The 18,438-nt window shown below is 38.3% G+C and overlaps 5 protein-coding genes and 2 long non-coding RNA genes across 8 annotated transcripts; 2 read left to right on the forward strand and 5 right to left on the reverse strand.

The window, feature by feature from the left end:
• Positions 1–95: 95 nt before the first annotated feature.
• On the reverse strand, positions 96–2,094 carry LOC119984547. 2 transcript variants are annotated; one of them, XR_005464935.1, is made up of 4 exons: positions 1,826–2,094; positions 1,184–1,372; positions 579–691; positions 96–499 (listed from the first exon to the last, which is right to left on the reverse strand). It is a non-coding gene; the product is annotated as an uncharacterized LOC119984547 (long non-coding RNA). The 2 variants fall into 2 exon arrangements; XR_005464934.1 differs by having other exon boundaries at positions 1,184–2,094.
• Positions 2,095–3,375: 1,281 nt separating this feature from the next.
• On the reverse strand, positions 3,376–4,491 carry LOC119984840. The gene is made up of 5 exons (XR_005464992.1): positions 4,352–4,491; positions 3,987–4,074; positions 3,811–3,862; positions 3,644–3,722; positions 3,376–3,538 (listed from the first exon to the last, which is right to left on the reverse strand). It is a non-coding gene; the product is annotated as an uncharacterized LOC119984840 (long non-coding RNA).
• Positions 4,492–5,147: 656 nt separating this feature from the next.
• Positions 5,148–6,074, reverse strand: LOC119983282 (RING-H2 finger protein ATL5-like). Its single transcript, XM_038826942.1, has one exon. It carries the CDS (start codon positions 5,953–5,955, stop codon positions 5,275–5,277), a length of 681 nt encoding a protein of 226 aa, XP_038682870.1. The 5' UTR covers positions 5,956–6,074; the 3' UTR covers positions 5,148–5,274.
• A 1,330-nt stretch (positions 6,075–7,404) lies between these two features.
• LOC119984674 (60S ribosomal protein L18-2-like) lies at positions 7,405–9,534 on the reverse strand. The gene is made up of 5 exons (XM_038828742.1): positions 9,382–9,534; positions 9,198–9,287; positions 8,972–9,100; positions 8,428–8,610; positions 7,405–7,789 (listed from the first exon to the last, which is right to left on the reverse strand). The coding sequence occupies exons 1-5, from the start codon at positions 9,517–9,519 to the stop codon at positions 7,631–7,633; spliced, it is 699 nt and encodes a 232-aa protein (XP_038684670.1). The 5' UTR covers positions 9,520–9,534; the 3' UTR covers positions 7,405–7,630.
• Positions 9,535–9,658: 124 nt separating this feature from the next.
• Positions 9,659–10,390, forward strand: LOC119984675 (uncharacterized protein At5g01610-like). The gene has a single exon (XM_038828743.1). The coding sequence runs from the start codon at positions 9,750–9,752 to the stop codon at positions 10,245–10,247; it is 498 nt and encodes a 165-aa protein (XP_038684671.1). The 5' UTR covers positions 9,659–9,749; the 3' UTR covers positions 10,248–10,390.
• A 3,197-nt stretch (positions 10,391–13,587) lies between these two features.
• Positions 13,588–14,263, reverse strand: LOC119983335 (protein SENESCENCE-ASSOCIATED GENE 21, mitochondrial-like). Its single transcript, XM_038827004.1, has one exon. It carries the CDS (start codon positions 14,091–14,093, stop codon positions 13,833–13,835), a length of 261 nt encoding a protein of 86 aa, XP_038682932.1. The 5' UTR covers positions 14,094–14,263; the 3' UTR covers positions 13,588–13,832.
• A 237-nt stretch (positions 14,264–14,500) lies between these two features.
• On the forward strand, positions 14,501–18,386 carry LOC119983334 (U1 small nuclear ribonucleoprotein A-like). Its single transcript, XM_038827003.1, has 5 exons — positions 14,501–14,973; positions 15,056–15,228; positions 16,221–16,314; positions 16,791–16,873; positions 17,737–18,386. The coding sequence occupies exons 1-5, from the start codon at positions 14,883–14,885 to the stop codon at positions 18,031–18,033; spliced, it is 738 nt and encodes a 245-aa protein (XP_038682931.1). The 5' UTR covers positions 14,501–14,882; the 3' UTR covers positions 18,034–18,386.
• The last annotated feature ends 52 nt before the right edge of the window (positions 18,387–18,438 follow it).

Consider the following 18,438-nt stretch of genomic DNA (forward strand, 5'->3'; position numbering starts at 1 on the left):
AAGTATTAATAAGATAAGGCAGGGAGAAAAAATTAGAGAAAAGGATGGAACCAAATAAATAACAGAATAAACAACGAAAGCAGAACAACGCAAGCCAAGAAAAAGGTAGTTGCAACCACCATAAGTTATCAATCACACAAGGGAAATGGTGGATTCAAGAACACAGGTGAGATAATGATAAAACGGCAGAATCAATTAAAGTAATGGGTCAGCATAAAACTGAGAGAACCCAGATAAATCGAAATAAATGCACGTTAACGGAGAAGCTCTGTCGGGGAGGATTAATGAAGTGATTAAACACGAGATCAAGGCAGGAAGCGACGTCGCATGTTGAAAACTGTTGAAAATCACTCCAGTTTTGCTGCCTATACTTCATCGACAATAATACCTTGCCTAATAATATGTAAACTTATTCGGACCATTCGACAAATGGAAATAAACATCAACTAAGATGTCCTTGATGAATTGACTCCAAATCCACAGTCGCTGAATGAAAATTCTGAATAAGAACATTAAGAAAAACAGAATAAGCAAAAATGAGTGAATATCTTTTATCCAGACTTAGCTATTTAACTAACCTTGGTTACTATGAAAGTTTGGGGCTTTATGTCCCCATGGATCAGGCCAGTTGCGTGGATGGTGTGTGAGAGTTTAGAAGGTGGAATTCTGAGGATGAATTGTTCCTCCATGACTGCAAATGCAACAGCAAATCAATGAAACCCCGAAACAAAGATCAATTTGTGGTGAAAATGACGTTCTATCAAGCGTCAGGGCTCAAAACATTACTTCTAGCTAGTGGTCTGCATTGAAATTTAAAATACCTCAAATATCTCAAGCAAGTTGTCATGGATTTCTAACCCTAACCCTCTAATTTTTGAATGTAATAGGCATCAATAACAAAACACAGAATATTCATCATAATAGATCTTCAAGGTCAAAAAAAACTTAAATAAAAACCCAGTTTTCCATGAGTAAAAACTTGTCAAGTTGGTCTCAGCAAATGAAGGAGACCCAATCCCATCCTCTCTTACCCCTCCTATCCAAAGGCAAGCGACGACGCCAGAATCTATGACAAAGTATTGGATTTGGTACTGGTCATGGAGGACTTAGAAGAAGATGCACTACAAGACAAGCTTGGCAGTAGAGCACACGTACCCCACAATTGTCAAATAGAAAATGTCACCTTGAAATTTCGAAAAGTTGGTTTGGGCATTTTGTCGAGCACCGTTGCCACGGGACAATTCATGTGTTTTTGAATTGTTTTGTCAACTATTTATCCATTGTTTTGGATCACCAAGAATTGTGGATCAGCAATAAGAACCTCTAAACTTGCTTTTGCATTTTCTAAATTCTTCTGGAGAAGAGTAATGGCCTGCACCAGAGTCACAGACGAACTTATTCTTCCATGATTGAATGAGAATATATGTGAGTAGAAGTGAAAACCTCTTTAGATGATATTCCAACATGACATTTGCTCCCAGCCATAAACATACTGAATCATTATCCTCAATGTGTGCCCATGAATATATGCCTTGAGAGACTTCAAAATCAACAATAAGTGCTTGTATTTAAACATGGAGAAAAAAATTTGAGCTTAATTACTTGAACATCGATAGAAACATCGATCGTTGGAAGGCAATTGTGGTGATAATAGTTATGATAGGAGTGAACAAAACCAAAACCAAAACCAATCCATTGGGCCTTAATCCCCACCCAACCCTTTCAAATTGAACCACAAACCAACTGGTTGTTTTATTCTCACATGTAAACAACCTCACATCAATGAAACGTCAAATACAATAAAAAAATAATATTCGCATCTTACCTTTCAAGAACAGCAGGCCATGTTGCTGGAACCTAGTATCCATCCATTGCTTGTGTGGCCTTCTGTAGCGATTGCCCTTTCCTAATTCAGACATTTTTATTTGTTAATTTGTATTATTGTAGACTGTTTCACAGAAGCACAATTAGCTGTATGTAGTCAATGCATACTCAGCAAAGCAATATCAAAAGAATGAGACGAAATAGTAATTGGTAATGAAAATCAGCCAAGATAAACAGCTACGAAGAGTTTATGAGCAGCCTACCATAACATTGCCCCCCCCCCCTTCCAGTGCTCAAAACCTGGTGAAATTCATAAGGGAAGAAAGAGAGAACTACACCATAACATTTAAATCTTACAAATATTTTTAAAAAATAAGAACAAAGAAAAGACACGTTTAAATAAGAAGTAAACAAATCGAAGACTTGTTTGTCTTACCTAGAGTAGCTTATGATCGTCAATGAATCGAAGACTCGTTTGTCTTACTCTCCAATTTCCAGTTTTCCACAACGTCTCGCAAGTTGAATAAACAACGAAGGCCAGTGGCGTGAGTACTCTACGATTCACTCAACACAAGAACAGACCCCAATCACATGCGAGAGATTTATAAACATGGAAAAAAGTTGAAGAGAAAATGGAGGGGCGAGAAAGGAGAGAAGAGAGAGGTTGAAGAAAGCTTATTGAAAAGGTTAGAAGAAGAAATCTGCAGATCTCTACGTGGGAGAGCGAAATACCCCAATTGCCCGTAGGCCCCATACAGAGGAAACCCTGATCAATGGAATTAGCAAATAAAAGTCGTGAAAGCCTAAAGAAGTCGAGCAAATGAAACCCAGATCAAACACCAAAAAAAAAGCTACAAGAAGCAAGAAAACTCACCTAAGCCACCCAACTTGGTTTGCAAGTGGAATATTAGAAAATTGACATGGAAATGTAACCTCACCCACATCATCCTCATCATCACCAAACGTCATTTACTGAAGAAGGATCCAAAGCTAGGAAAAGGAATTTAAAATAGAAACATAAATGTTTTAAAAAAACCTGTCTAATCAAGTTCTCTTTCTTTGTCAAATATTCTTCCCTAACAATTCTTATCTGGAAAGAAACGATAATAAGTAACTGACAAAGTTTTTACAAAAGCAATACTCATTATTTGAATTAATTATTACCTCCGGCATATGCGACATGTTTAGTGGTTCATACACATTCATATGCAATTCACTAATTTTATTGATTTTCTCCTCAATTTCCAAGCTCTTGAGATAATAGAACTGAAGTAGAGGTAAAGAATCCTCTTTTTTTTTTCTCAGTGTTAGAAGGAAAAGAAAGCCACTTATCAAGTCCAAATTCTTAAATATAAAAAATAAATGACGGTAAGCTCAGCAGAATTTGAAAACTGCATGAAGAAAAGTTACCTCAGGCTCATGACTTTGAAACTCTGTCTTATAGCAGAACTGAGGATGCCAACCGTTTGATTAATCCATCCTTTCTAGATCTCTCCGATTCCCACCATGATGCGTATCATCAATTCATTTCATCAACTTGAGTTGCAGCAACATAGTTTGCAAAAACACATAACATAGAACTGAAAGTGTTTAATGATTTGCATTAATAAGTATAAAGTTGGTCTTACAATAATATTGGGTCTCCCTACAAGGAATCGATTCATCTATGTGACTGCCAAATAAGCTGTTTGGAAGCAAAACGCAAGTATTGTTCCTGTCTCGATTGAAAAACAGAATTAGCAACATCACTCATTTTGACATTTATCTCAAATTGTTCAATGAAATATGAGAGACTATTGATTAAAAAAAGAAAACCCACTTTGAGAATCCATGACATAGCTTCGAATCTTGCACATTTGAGAGGTCTGATCTTGCATCTCCTTCTATAATGAGAGCACCTAAATCAAACAATCCAATTTAGGAAAGTGAACAAAATGAGGAAGGTCAGGACTGAAGACATGAACAGAAAACAGGCAGAAATGAAACCTTTAAACCTTCAAAGTTGAACTTGGCGTCAATACACACAATCTTCAGTATCCTGTTAGTTTAAACCCATGAACACAGCAAAAAAAATTAATCGCTCAAAATTAAGTAGTTTGTCGAGAGAGTCATTTTAAATTCATTCCCATCGAGAGAGCTGATCCTGGTGGAGAGAACCCCACCAGACATTTGTCGGACAATGGATTGAAGAAGTTGAGCCCCGTCTCTGCCAGCCGCTCAAACCGATTCCACTGCAAGATTGTGATAGACCTAGTGCCAACAATACCTATCAATGTCTACCTGGAGGAAGAAGAACATGGAGGGACAAGGGATGGCAGAGGCGGAAAACAAACCCCAAACCCAAAACAAAGGACAAAAACAGAACTGAAGTAAACCACCTCAATAACCATCAATCTCTGCTTGGAAGAAGAACATAAAGAGAAGGGATAGCAGAGGCAGAAAACTAACCCAAAAGCTAAAACAAAAGCGAAAAATGAAATTAAACTACCCCGAAAAGATGAATCGAAGTGAGGGAGGAAATTCTGACCTGCATTGTTCAAGATTGAAAGCAAGGGATACGGGATCTCGAAGATGCATGCGCCGAAGCAAGAGGAACGACGTAGGTGAAGGATGAATGACCCAAATCGCAGCACCCCTTTGGCAGGTGCATGCACCGAATCGAAGAGAGAGGAGAACGATCGAGATACATAAAAAGCGTTTTTGGTAGCAAGCAAGAATAACATCGTTTCTCGCACCAGATGGCCCCACCCAAGCCAAACCATACGCAAAGTTGAATCATCTCACTCAAAACCGACGTCGTTTCTCCCATCATACAAAACAAAACAAAAACGTCTTGGGGCTGACGCAGATGACCAACGAAGACTGGTTGACGCGCGAGTGTGCCGCACGGCGAAAAAAACAAAAGAAATATAAACGAAACGACGTCGTTTCACTCTACCAGCCAGTTCAAAACGCTGACCATTTGCTTAAGCCATTCGCGCGGATAAAGAAAAGACGGCCAACTCGTCACCAAATCACCTCAATCCTTCCAAGTTTAGAATAGAAAGTAATAGACCAGCCAGTTCAAAACTCTGACCATTTGCTTAAACCATTCGCGCGGATAAAGAAAAGACGGCCAACTCGTCACCAAATCACCTCAATCCTTCCAAGTTTAGAATAGAAGTAATAGATAGATGTTGATTTTATTTATATTGAATTTAATTTTTATTTTAGATAAAAAAAATACATTGATAAATTCGTAAAAACAATAAAAATACAAATATAATTTTTCAAAATCTTAAACTTTTTATTTTTAATAATCACGTTAACAATACATGATATATATTATCAAATTTTTAATCAAAATACCTATCAAAACTTGGTATTCTGATTACATAATAAAATTCATGTTACAATTGCACGACATGCAACCGGGCCTTGCTCGAAATCGTCTTCAATGTCAAAACCCGATTACCCCGAATTCTCGGACAGGTCCGCATCCCCTGCTGAGCTCAAACCCCTTACACTCTGCCCTCTCCTTTCCACCTCCACGACTATATCTTCCAGCTCTCTCAGGCAACGCGCCGACATGTTCCTCCGTGATGAAGAAAGAGGCCGACCCGTCTCACTTACTCCACTTTCAATATCCGGATCGGATCCTGACCCACCCGTTTCAACGTCCGATTTGGCTGGTTCCGGAATATGGAGTTGAACAGGGGACCTGCAGAGTGGGCAATTAGAGTGAGATTGGAACCACATCTCGATGCAGTCGTTGTGAAATATGTGGCCACACTTGGGCAACAATCGCCCTCTCTCGTCATCTTCGAATTCCGACAAACACACCGCACATTCTGGAGGTGGGTTTCCCATTTTCGAGTCGTAAGTAAAAACAGGGATCGATTTGAGCACACGGAGTTCAAGCCCCTGGTTTTCCGAGCCGTGGGCCGCGGCAGTGAAGTTGTTCTCGGAGGCGAACACAAGATGGTGGGCCAGTTGTTGTAGTCGAATTTGTCTTTCCTGGTGGCGGCGGCCACGGGGTGAGAAGCGTCTGAAGCAATAGTGGAAGCAAAACATGACGATGATGACGCTGACAAAGATTACGATCGAAGAGAGCATGATTTTACCGTTGCTACCGTAGTTTTTGGGATCCATGATTGTTATATGAGTGTAACAATGAGAGATTAGTTTGATTTAATAGAAAATGAATGGGAGAGGGGGAGATGTATCGCGTGATTGATGAAGATAAGGATTCTCGAGAAGGAATGAGGAAAGTTTCTGCTTTTCTATATTTGCAGAGTTTTAATGGATTTCCTTTTTCTCTCTTACTATATTTTCCGATTTTGAACTACCGCAGGTGGCGCGGTGTTTTGAACTATCCGTTGATACATCCATCTACACTTCTTTTAAAAAAAAAAACGAGAAACGTGATTCGAACCTTGATTATCAAGATGATACACATCATCTTTACGACTTCAATTAATCGCTCTAGTGTTATTCATCATTTCATCTACACTTTTAGCATCATAGAGATTTGTTATTCTCCTTTTTAAAAAAAATTATTTATTTATTTATTTTTAGAATGATCCTCTGGTTTTTGTTCCTAATCATGCACTAATCCTTTCATTCCAAGTACCAAATAAAGATGTTTCCTTGCAATTTGCAAAGATTTGGGACTTTCCATAATACGTGAAAGGGCCTATTTTGTTAAAAGATAAAGGGTACATCGAACCCATATGAAGTTTTTTCATGGGCAAATTGTATCTATTGTGGCAAATATCTTTTTATTTTAATCGAATTTTATATTTTATCATATAGGGTAAAATGAACAATGTCCCTTGATATAAATAATTTTTTTTTTCTGCGTCTCGTTTGTCATTTTTAGGTATAGGGGCTACAATTGACGTAATTAAAATTCGATATAACTACCGCTTAAAATTATGTTAAATTATGATTTAAACACTAAATCAGTAAATCTTAACTATTAAATCCAAAAAAAAAATCAATCATTAATTTCCAATGATATTCTCACTTCTCACATAACCAACTCCTGTCATCCATATCATTATTAGTTGAAAAATTAATGAACGTACGTATCAGAAAAAAGCTACCTGCCACCATCTATTAAAGTGTAAAACACAATTATAAGAGCATTTACAATGGAATGATTTTGAAGTGCTTGAGATGATACTTTCTTAATAAATTAAGCGTTAGATGTTCACAATGGATACTTGAGATGATACTTGTGATAAAAAATGACACTTAAAAAATTAATCCATACTTGATCTTTGAAGTGTATGATAATTGATGAATAGTGAAGAGAGAATTGATGAAAAAAGAAGAGAGAAGTGATGAAAAGAAAGAGAAAAGATGAAAATGAAGAGAGAGGTGATGGAAAATAAGTTGGAGATACGAAAAGGAAGAGAGAAAAAATAAAGAAAATAAGTATAGAATATTGAAATGTATGAAGTGTTGATGAATAGTATAGGTTATGGGACCCAATCACCCAATTAAATTGTGCCACCTAAGAGAGAAGAGAAGAGAGAGAATATAATTTAATGAAATTTGGAGTGTGTGCATTGTGGATGCTCTAAGATACTATTGTAACACAATAACAGGCAGCAGGGAACATTAAACATTTAAAAACACATCCTTAAAAACAAAATATCCAAAAGAAGACACAGACAGGAACCTGCTAAGACAAATGTAAACTGTTTGCTTTAACGGGACAAAAGGGAAACGAACAACTGCATGTTGGGAAATAGATGCATCATGGATTTGTATTAAGTTGGTCAATAGCTCAGCATTTTCTCCGGATGAGTAGAAAAACTTAAACTTTGAAGCCCCTGCTCTTTCTTCTTCCTCTAGCCCTCTCAAATTTCCTTCCTTTTGATCGAACATAGGGTTTAGTGTGGCTGTGGGGCACACCAGGAGCATGTCCAAAGTGCTTCACTGCTTCACGAGCATTCTTTGGGCCTCTAAAAAGAACCTGTAGGGAAGGACCAAATTAAGTTATAATAAGACAACTTAATACAAATCCTATAACCTTAAAGATTGACCAGCACACTGAATAGCAAAAAAGAAACTACATATTTAGTGAATGAGGCCAAAGATTCTAACTGATCAATGAACTATACAGTTTCAAAAACCTACAAACGAGGGGAGCAAGCATTTGTGATGTAAGATTCTAACAGAACAATAATACTCCACTCACAGGATTTATATAAGTTAGATTACGATAAAGCAATACAAGCTTCTTAACCTACATACTCAATTCATGCAACAACCATAGGTGAAATATCCAAGGTTGAAAAAAATCAAGCTTACAACTTAAAAAAAAAAACCCCTTGTCCACCAACTCTTCAAAGCCATTACTATATCTATGTGAGAGCTTTCACCAAACGAAATACCAACATATTGATGCTTATGATTTATGAGGGTAGCACAAAATAGAAAGCACTTGTTCCAAATCTGAAAACCTAAAAATAGCAGCAGTTTCGGGTATCCAGCTAGCCGCAAAACAGAATTCATTCATTAAAGAAACCAAGCAAACATCATATATTGCAGAAGGGTACCAAAAAACAGCTGACATATTAAGCAGAAGAAAGATGGCACCAATACACATACCGTGTTCTGACCAAGAGGGGCTCGCAGAGCAAGTTGATCAAAGGTTAAGCATTCTCCACCAGCCTTCTCAATCCTTGCCCTTGCAGTCTCTGTAAACCTCAGTGCTGTTACCTTTAAGGTAGGAACTTCATAGACTCTGACATCATCAGTTATTGTCCCAACCACCACGGCAATCTTATCACCCTGGTGAATCAACCAAACAAAATCCAATCAAGGAGCAAGAAATTTAATACAAATCTATCAAACAAATTAAAAAAAAAAAAACCACTGGCAATGCCCTAAACAACCATTTGAATAAGTTAAATGCAGTTCATTTGTTTCAATGCACTAAGGCAACACAATTATAATATCTTCACTTGCTGCCAAGGCAACAAAATTATAATTTCTTCACTTACTAACATTTTCCTACTTTATACCACAAGGAGGTGTGACCAAACCAGATCTAAGCATTAAACTAGAGCAAAAACAAGAAGATTCCGAATTGGACGGCTACTTGCTTGATTTTCTTTGAAAAAACAAATAGTTGAATGAACAAGAGAAGCACCTTTCCCTCCATGAAACGAACCAACCGAGAGAGTGAGAGCGGTGGCTTGTTGACCTTGCTCATGAAGAGACGCTTCAGTATCACCGCATTGAACTTGCTACCAGTCCTCCGCACGAGAAACCGATACAACTGAAATCCACGGACGTCAAATTTAAAACTCGAATCAAATTCTTGCACACAAACACTTACGCTAATACAACGGGAGAGATAGATAAAGACACTGAACCTTGACGAGGAGCTTTAGGTAAATGTCATCTGATTTTGGAGCAGTGCGCTTGGTCTTCTTGCTCTTACCTCCGGCAACCAAATCGATACCCTGAAATTGGAAGGAAAATATCAGATGAGACGGCGTAAGCGCAAGAGTCAAAAAGAAAACCACGTTGAAATCAATGGAGCTGTAGCCACCATACCATTCTTCCTCCGTTGGTGCCAACAACTCGGCGCAAATGTCCTTCAAGAGCGCTAGGGTTCTTGAACCATCCTTTCGTATGAGAGAGTCGAAACAAGTTTAGACCGGGCCTTTGACAGCCCAAATACAACCCAGACATTCTTGAGCCAGCCCATTTATAATTGTTAGTGATAGGCCCACTTGAGGAAAATCGATAAAACGGCGTCGTTGCTTCCCTACAAACACTGAAACGTCATCGTATCAAACATTGCCTAGACGAATTAATTGTCTTCGTCTTCGTCTTCCCCGGATAACTGAGCAGGCACGTAACAGAACGAACGAAACAAATATTTTCCGCGGAGAATCTGTTCTCTCTCTACCTCTTCAACCATGTCTTTCACCGGCATCGTCTCGCTCTTTCTCCTCCTGTCGCATTTCTCCACGTCATCAACCACCGCCGTCAGTGATGATTTAACAGCGTACGAGATCCTCCAGGACTACGATCTCCCCTCCGGAATTCTTCCGAAGGGGGCCACAGGCTACCAAGTAGACCGAAACACAGGTAGATTCCACGCTTATCTGAGTGGTTCGTGCAGCTTTTCTCTTGAGGGCTCTTATGAGTTGAGTTACAAGTCCACGATCAGTGGCTATATTTCCAAGGGCAGGCTCACGCAGATTAGCGGCGTAAGCGTGAAGGTTCTCTTTTTCTGGCTCAACATTGTGGAGGTGGTCAGGAGTGGAGACGAGATGGAGTTCTCGGTAGGGATCGCGTCTGCGAACTTCCCGATTGACAATTTCTACGAATCTCCGCAGTGTGGCTGCGGATTGGATTGCAATAATGCGCAAGTAAGCAAGCTGAGAACCGAATCCTTTGTTTCTTCAATTTAGGGAATTGCGATTGAAATGTTGGGATGCGCTCAATTTGGGATTAATTTCGAATCTTGCTTTATCTCCTTATAGTGCTGAAAGTTTATATAATGTGACTAGTTTAACATATGTTGAAATATATGTGATTTGTGATGGTTTATTTAGTTGATGCCCTGCCAGAATATTCTCCTTTTGACTATAATGCGACTTATGAAAAGAGAATTTAAAGAACCACACTTGGTTAACATTAAGGAGGATACAACTGGTAGACAATTGAACATTTTCAAAGAATTTTTGAGTTTTGGATACGTTGGATAGATTCTTATTGTGCTCAAGTTCATGGTGTGGAAGTGGAAGTAAATTATGATTTGTTGTTCATCAATACGGTGAATTATGGTCAAATTGAGTGTGCTAATGAATCCTGACTGTGTATTCTTCCTTCAACATGGCCTATCCTAGTATATTCAGCGAATGATTGTCTAGAAGCCTGTTGAAGGGAATTCTAATACCTGTTTAGCAGTGACAACTGTAAAGTTCCCAAAGATTGAAGCATGTTCATGCTTGGAATGGGAATGGAAGAGATCTATTTGGTGTGTGTAGGGAATAGAAATGGAAAGACGGGGCAATAGCTATTTGCACAGTGCTACTTTTCAAAGAGAGATGATATTGCGATCATTTGGGTAGAAGTTTTAGGTTTTGACTAAATAATTGTATGAAAGGTCTATCAATTACTTTGTCTATGTGGTAATCATCTAAAGTATCTTGGAACTTGGCAAAGCTCCAGATTTTGATGTGTTTTCACGAATAAGAGAACCTCTCTGATTTTCTGGTATTAGCAGGTGTCTAAAATTTCATGCTTCGGTAAAGATTTTCGGCTTAGAGTAAGTAGAGCTTCTCTTTCTTATTATGCTTATCGTGCATCAGAGAGTTTATAGTATTTTCTTACTTATTCTAGCTTAAATCCACTGTAATTGAAGTTAAAAATGACATTCTCAGTGCGTGTTCCTGACAAGATGGATGATATAGGATAAACAGGGGGATTTTGCTGTTTTATACATCTAACATTTTTAGGAAACTATAGAATCAGTTTAATCTGCATTCAGAGGCTATAATTGAAACAGCTCTTTTTCACATCAAGAAATTCAGTAGTATGTTATAGACTTATAGTTATATGTTAGAGCATACATTGAATAAACATGGAGATCGTAAAAAGTTTGATATTTATACAGAATCCAATAAACAAAAACAAGATTCGTGTTGAAATTTATAGCACTGAGTTTATTGCAGCCTCATACAATGCTACGAATAGGAATATATCCATTGCAGAATACACGTCCCATGTGGTGAAATAGAGGTGCTCATAGGGCAACTAGGCAGTAGCAATGGTAAATAGGAGTGAACTGGAACTCGTGCAATAGTAGAAAGTTTGGATTAGGAAAATTGCTGGCTGTAGCATGATGTTTTCAAAATTATAATGTGATTATTCATTTTCAACGGAGGTTTTGGATAGAGGTTTCACGCTTTTGTCAGTGCTGAAACATTTGTGGAAAAGTTTTTTTTTTGTATGCGTTTCTTTCTTGGGATCTTTGACCCTAATGGTTTTGAATAAGTGAGGTGTTTATAATTGAAGGGATCGACATGCTTTGTGATTAGGAAACAATTGAGAATGATTGGCTTGTAGTCAATCCTAGCTAGAATTTTCATTTGATTGTAGATTTGTTGGCTGATGACCAGAGCTTAGTAGCTTATATTTGGCATGTGGGCAGGGTATAATTGAATCAAGTGAAGCATTGTTGTAAAAATCTTAAAAAACATAGGTGTGAAGTACAATCCATGCAAGATCCCAAGAAACTAAATTCTGCTGTTCAGACTCATAAAAGTTGGTATTTTTTTTGTTGTCTCTTATTCTAGCAAATATTACGAGCTTGCTGCATTTTATCATTAGAGAAGTTGTGCAACTTGGACTCATAGGGGTTCGAGGCGGAGGGTCTTGTATGATCCCATGTCAATGTTTTGTTGGCTGTTGCAGAACTAGAAGCTATGTCTAGGATACAAGCAAAGGAACAGTCGCTTTGTACTATTGCAATACATTGGGCTCATTTGTTCACCATCAATTTGAGGCTCTCTTCTGTGAGTGTTGTTCCTTTGTTGGTTGATCCAACTCTTTCCATGGTTCCATCAATTCCAGAAAATAGGCACTACATAAGAATAGACCAAAGCTTTCTCTAGGACGGAGTCATAATCTAATACTTGGTGAGACAAATAGAGAATCAATACTGAAAATATGTTAAGCTTGTAGCAGTTGCAATAAGAAAGACATCGTTTCATAGGGAAGCGATAGTCCTCTCAACTTCCAACTTATTTAGCAGTTAGTAGGATCAATACAGCACGAACAAAGTTGAACATATTATTTGCATAGAGAGGTTCGATCCCATTTGGTTATTGTGGCACACCATGATGCTTGCCCCAGAAATTTTCTGTGACGCTAACTATCGAGTTCATCATCATTATTTCCGAAATTATGATATAATGATTTTTATGTTCACCGCAAAATTAGCAGCAAGGCAGAGTTGCAAGAAGTTGTTCTGATGTTTTTTTGGAGTGTAGGTAACGTCTGTGTATCAGTGTATGATTTCTGCTTGTGTTCTTCTCCTTCATGCCCTAACCAACGGCTGGGTTTGCTGGTCGGATTACTAATGAAAGTTGGCGTTGATAAAGGGTGTATGCATGTAACACTGTTGCACACATGATGGTTACCTGATTTCCGATGATCCAATGCTTGTTTGGCCTTGAAGATGTAGTCTCGTAAACTAGATTGGTAGAAGATGTCAATGTGGGGAAGGGGAAGTTGGGTCTTCTAGCTTTAACCAAATCTGCTACTCTAGATGATTCATATTGAGCCAACCATATTCCAAATCCTTTTCGTCCAGAGAATAGATTTTAGGGGTTCGGAACCACTCAAAACTCTTGATTGACATGGGATTGGGATCCTACCACTAATCCACTTGAACTATTAATTGTATTCCAACTTGGCACAATGTGAGAGAAATCATTAGAGCCATGTATTATCTTATTATTGAAGATCAAGATAGTGTTTATTGGTGTTGACGGTTGCCTACCATCCGGCCAATAAGTCTCTCTTGTCGCCAATGATTGAACCAAATTAAATTATTCGTCAATTACATAGATGAATCAGGCGGATGGACCAACCACGAGCATTCCACATTAATTTGTCCCATAAATTTCTTTTGCAAGATTTCTGATGGAAAGGGAGAGAAAAGCACTGCGCTTTTTGTGAAAAATTAATGAAATTCGAGGACCATTAACATGTAATAACAAGAATGAGAATTAGAAAACAAGATGAAAGAATCACAATCGCCAAACTCTTCTGATTAGAAAGAAGTAACTGTTCTACATTCATGCTGTGAAAAAAAGAAACTTACATCCCAAGAATCTCTCTAATGGTGCCTAAAATAGAGGAAAATGCCAAACCAGTCCTTTGACGTTGCAGCAATTTTAATTTCAAACGCACATCGATGGCCCCCTGATGAACAAACAGCACGAGAGCGCCATCCCTTTTGTTAACAGACTTCTTTCAAATCTTCTTCAATGCTTCTTCAGGAGCAAAGCGCGGAGCTCCGCCACATCAATCTCATGAGCACCACTCTCTGGTCTGTAGTAACCGGTGACGGGGTCTGGCCCCCACGAAACCTTCTCTCCTTCCTTCTTCACCATAGCAGGTGCGCTGTTTCTAGGACCAGCACCGGATCCTCTGGATGGAGCCGCGGCCGTGGCATAACCTCTCCTCGCAACAGCCTTAGAGATCACATCGAGAACAACCTTAGCGTTTGAGAAAGAGCGAGCCATTGCGATTTGAATTTGAAGAATTAAAAAAACTTATCACCGCCGTAGAAAGATTAGATCGAACGAATCACAAGATCTTCGAATTTCGAGAAATCCTTCTACAGCAGTGGAAAGAAAGAAATCTCCTTCGTATCGAAGACGACTCCTCTCTTTCTCTCTCTAGGAAAGTTTGCTGAAGATGGATTCGAGATAGCGGGTGTAGGGGGTTTATATAGGTGAGAGAAAATTGAAGACGCGTGATTCTTTGGGAGTTGAAAGGAAACTCCGTCCGTCTTATCAGGTTTTAATTTATTTTTCTTTTTAATAAATAAGATGAACGGTTCTGATTCCATCGCCTTGATCGAACGGTGCAGGTTTAAAGGTACCTAGTGGAGGAGGAGGGAAGAAGGGTCGGCGACAGCGCGAGGAAACCAGAGGGAATTAGGAAAGATCTGTAGCCGTTGAAGGTTAGAGTGTGACACACATCGGGATCGTCCACGTGGAAATCAGAGGCGGCGGCTTGGCGAAAGGTCTTGGTCATGGAAGGTCCTTTGCTAAGTCTACATCATTTTTCTGATGGGCTGGGCTGTATAACAACAATGAAGTGTTGTCTTAAAAGAAAATAATGATAACACTGGGCCAACAGAAGCCCGATGGGCTAGCTGCATACTAGTAAAGTGCCGTCTAGAAAATAAATATAATACTGGGCCGAGGGCCCAAAACTCCATTGTCCAGTCCATTCCCAAGCGGAGAGCTCCCTCGCTACACTGTTTGCTCTCTTGAGTTTTGAGGGGGGAAGGTAGAAGTAGAATTATGGCGGATGCTAATACGGGCACGGGGGCCGAGGTTTCTCTGAACATGACCATATATATCAAAAACCTCAACGAGAAAATAAAAATTGACGGTATCTACTCACTCAATCTTCTGCTTTCGTCTTTCTTTTCTTTTATTTGAGATGAGATTTGATTATTTGATAATGTGTATAGAGTTGAAGAAATCGCTGCACGCAGTCTTCTCCCAGTTCGGGAAGATACTGGAGGTATTGGCGTTCAAGACACTGAAGCATAAAGGGCAGGCTTGGGTTGTTTTTGAGGACGTTAGTGCTGCAACCAATGCGATTAGGAAAATGCAGGATTTCCCCTTCTATGACAAGCCTATGGTAAGCATCTTACTTTTATTTGCTGGATTTGCCAATCAAATTCAAAACCCCTGAGTATAATTTCAATCTATGTGCATCAGAGCAATTATTTCTTCAATTTGTATAATAAAAATGGAAAAAAATTCCCTAGCTGCTACAGAATATTAGCAAAAGGTGGATAATTGTTCTTAACCATGGTGATGAAAACACTTTTTTTTGTCTTGTTAAGCTTGGTGTACTAGTTCATCCTGGTGGAAACTTATAGGCAGTATGTAAGCCAGTTCACGTCTGATTGAAATGGTTGTGTCTGAAGTTTTGTACTTGTTCAGAAAGTTTCTGTTTTACATTATCAAACCTTTTAGTCAAAATCAGTTCGGTGGCCAAAGAGCAAGAACTGTAATGGAAAAACCCATTGGAAGCAATTTTAAATCATTTTTATCATGTTTATTTCATTTAATCAAGCAGCTTTATGTGCTTCTCTCTGTAAAAGTAAGGTATTGAAATTAGAGTCTGAATCCTATTATCTAGAGATTTATGTTATGTCTCAAATGTAAGCGATGTGGTTTCGTATATTGCAATTTGCAATAAGTATTTACAGTAACTACATGTATTTAGATTGGGCTTTTGACACACTGAAGTGAATTCACCTTGTGGCCCTTTGTTTGATGCCTGTCTTGGGTGAGAGTTTCAGGCATTTGAGCTTTCTATAATGCAATTCTGGCAGGCAGTGATATATAGGTCTAGAAAATACTGCAAACTTGAGCTAATGAACCCTTTGACTCCTAATGAGATGAATTGGCATGTTGCTTGTATCCTCAACCTGCAAACTTATCATCTTGATATTTGCCTTCAATATATTGAAATTTTTTCCGGCTACAGTTGACCTTAGGATTTCCGGGCTTGATGCAGTTGATAACTTGATACTGATGCGTGGTTTCTCTGTTTCTCTATGTGTATTGTCCTCTTCAATCATTTGTTTTTGATGTTCGTGTATAATTACCTAATTCTTGCAGAGAATACAATTTGCAAAAACTAAGTCGGATATCATAGCAAAGGCTGATGGTACTTTTGTTCCTCGAGAAAGACGAAAGAAGCATGAAGATAGGGGTATGTCTCTCACTCTATGTTGAACTGCATCTTTTATTACTGCAACAGGTTTTGACTACCTAATTTGGCAATTTCTCAAGTCAGAATATGATCAGTATATTTGGCAACAGTATAACAATGTACATTGCAAGTCTGATTTTCCTTCACACCAAATCTTCAAGCATCATACAAATGAATTCGAAGATCATAATCACCTATGAATCATCTGTAGCTTTTATCGTAGGGGGAAATTCTCATTCTGATCCTGCTGATATATTAACATTATGTCAATTGTGGAATCCAAATCGTTAGTTGACACTAAGTGACTCATGAAGTCTTAATTCCTACTGTGTCCATAAGAACAGAAATAGAGCCCTCCTTAGTTTTGATATAAGATCTTATATACCTTCGAAGTAAGTTTTCTTCATGTGATATTTTAGCTCTATGTTACATAATTTGTTAATTTGGACAACTTATATGTTTCCCTAATGTTGCAGGTAAAAAGAGAAAAGAGCAGCATGAAGCAGGAATGGGTGTGAACCCTGCTTATGGTGGTGGTGCCTATGGTGCAATGCCTCCTGTAAGCATGTTTTTTATTCTTAGCATCACCTTTGAATTCCTACCATTTTCCTTTTTTAGATTGTTTATTTGTGGGCCATATGTGGATTAGTCAGCTAATCTGGTATTAGTTTGTCTTTAACTGCAATGCCATTGTGGCTGGTCTGAAATCACCTTGGTATAATGGTAAAGCTAATTTCAAAGAGTTGGATTGTTGACTGGTACGGTTATACCATCAAATGTAATCAAGCTAAATGCTGGAAAAGAATCTGATATTTAATAACTAAAAAATGTTGGCCACAATACTTGAATAGAGTAATTGAATAAAACCTTTGATCCAAAATTAACGAGAGAAATGAAAAACAGGAGAACAATACAATATTATTATTAATATGAGAACAGCTGTACATAATTCAATGTTTTTTATTAGATGACCGTAGCAATATGATTTACAAATAGTTAGAAACCATCAGTTTGGCGAGCGTAGTTTTTTTCAACGTCATTTAAGAAGAGATAGTTGTGGGTTTTTACCTTGAATATTGTTACGTTGTGCTCAGGGCACCACTTCGTGCATGCCTAAAATCTACCAACTTAAGCACTCATTGGAGAAACACGTAGTTTCTTTCAATGTCATTTATGAAGAGATAGTTGTGGGTATTTACCTTGAATATTGTTACATTGTGCTCAGGGCACCGCTTCCTGCATGCCTAAAATTACCAACTTAAGCAGTCATTGGAGAAACTTGATTTGCTTTTGGTAGTAATGAAAGAGTAGTTTCCAAATGTTGCCTCTTTTATTTGATCTTTCTTTTACCTGATATCTTATTTATTACTGTTTAAGTGCTGCTTTTTGCTAACTATTGATATCTTTTTTAAAATGTTGTAGTTATCACAGATTCCTTACCCTGGTGGTGCAAAATCCATGGTCCCTGAGGCTCCAGCTCCTCCAAATAACATACTGTTTATCCAGAACCTTCCTTACGAGACAACTCCATTGATGCTGCAAATGCTGTTCTGCCAGTATCCTGGCTTCAAGGAGGTTAGAATGGTGGAAACAAAACCAGGGATTGCCTTTGTAGAGTACGAAAATGAGATGCAATCAACGGTGGCAATGCAGGCACTCCAGAGTCTTAAAATTAACCAGCAGTGCCCTCCAATGTTAATAACCTATGCCAAGAAATAGATAGACATTTTTGGCTTTGCCATTCAAGCAAGAAGGTGGCTGCAGTTGAGGATTTCCAGCTAAAGCCCAGCACGACTTTGTTGCTTCTTGGTTTTTCTCTTCTGCTGGAGGTTTAAAGTGTTAATGCATCCTTGCAGCTGATATGGTTCTCTTGGATGTATGAGACTCTGATCTTTTGGTTCATAGTTCTATTTGTAGTGCTGTGAATGTTTTAAAATTTGGTAGATTTCTTGTATTTTGGACTAAGGAGAATTATAGGAGGTTTCAAACCTTATTTACCAAACTTGGCCAGGTGTAAAATCAGCCAAATGGTTTGCAATTTTGAAATGGTGAAGTTGACCATAGTTACTCTTTGCAAATGCGCAAGAGGTCACAGGTTAAACTCTCATGCAGAATAGTTTAGGT

This window comes from Tripterygium wilfordii, chromosome 18 (assembly GCF_013401445.1).
Source record: "Tripterygium wilfordii isolate XIE 37 chromosome 18, ASM1340144v1, whole genome shotgun sequence".
Taxonomy (NCBI): domain Eukaryota; kingdom Viridiplantae; phylum Streptophyta; class Magnoliopsida; order Celastrales; family Celastraceae; genus Tripterygium; species Tripterygium wilfordii.

Coding starts and splice junctions, on each gene's coding strand:
- LOC119983282 (XM_038826942.1), bottom strand. CDS start 5,955: ATGGATCCCAAAAACTACGGTAGCAACGGTAAAATCATGCTCTCTTCG.
- LOC119984674 (XM_038828742.1), bottom strand. CDS start 9,519: ATGTCTGGGTTGTATTTGGGCTGTCAAAGGCCCGGTCTAAACTTGTTT. Junction 8,611..8,971: donor TTCGTTTCATGGAGGGAAAG/GTGCTTCTCTTG, acceptor TTGATTCACCAG/GGTGATAAGATTGCCGTGGT. Junction 7,790..8,427: donor CCCCTCTTGGTCAGAACACG/GTATGTGTATTG, acceptor CCTTCCCTACAG/GTTCTTTTTAGAGGCCCAAA.
- LOC119984675 (XM_038828743.1), top strand. CDS start 9,750: ATGTCTTTCACCGGCATCGTCTCGCTCTTTCTCCTCCTGTCGCATTTC.
- LOC119983335 (XM_038827004.1), bottom strand. CDS start 14,093: ATGGCTCGCTCTTTCTCAAACGCTAAGGTTGTTCTCGATGTGATCTCT.
- LOC119983334 (XM_038827003.1), top strand. CDS start 14,883: ATGGCGGATGCTAATACGGGCACGGGGGCCGAGGTTTCTCTGAACATG. Junction 14,974..15,055: donor CGAGAAAATAAAAATTGACG/GTATCTACTCAC, acceptor TAATGTGTATAG/AGTTGAAGAAATCGCTGCAC. Junction 16,874..17,736: donor CCTATGGTGCAATGCCTCCT/GTAAGCATGTTT, acceptor AAAATGTTGTAG/TTATCACAGATTCCTTACCC.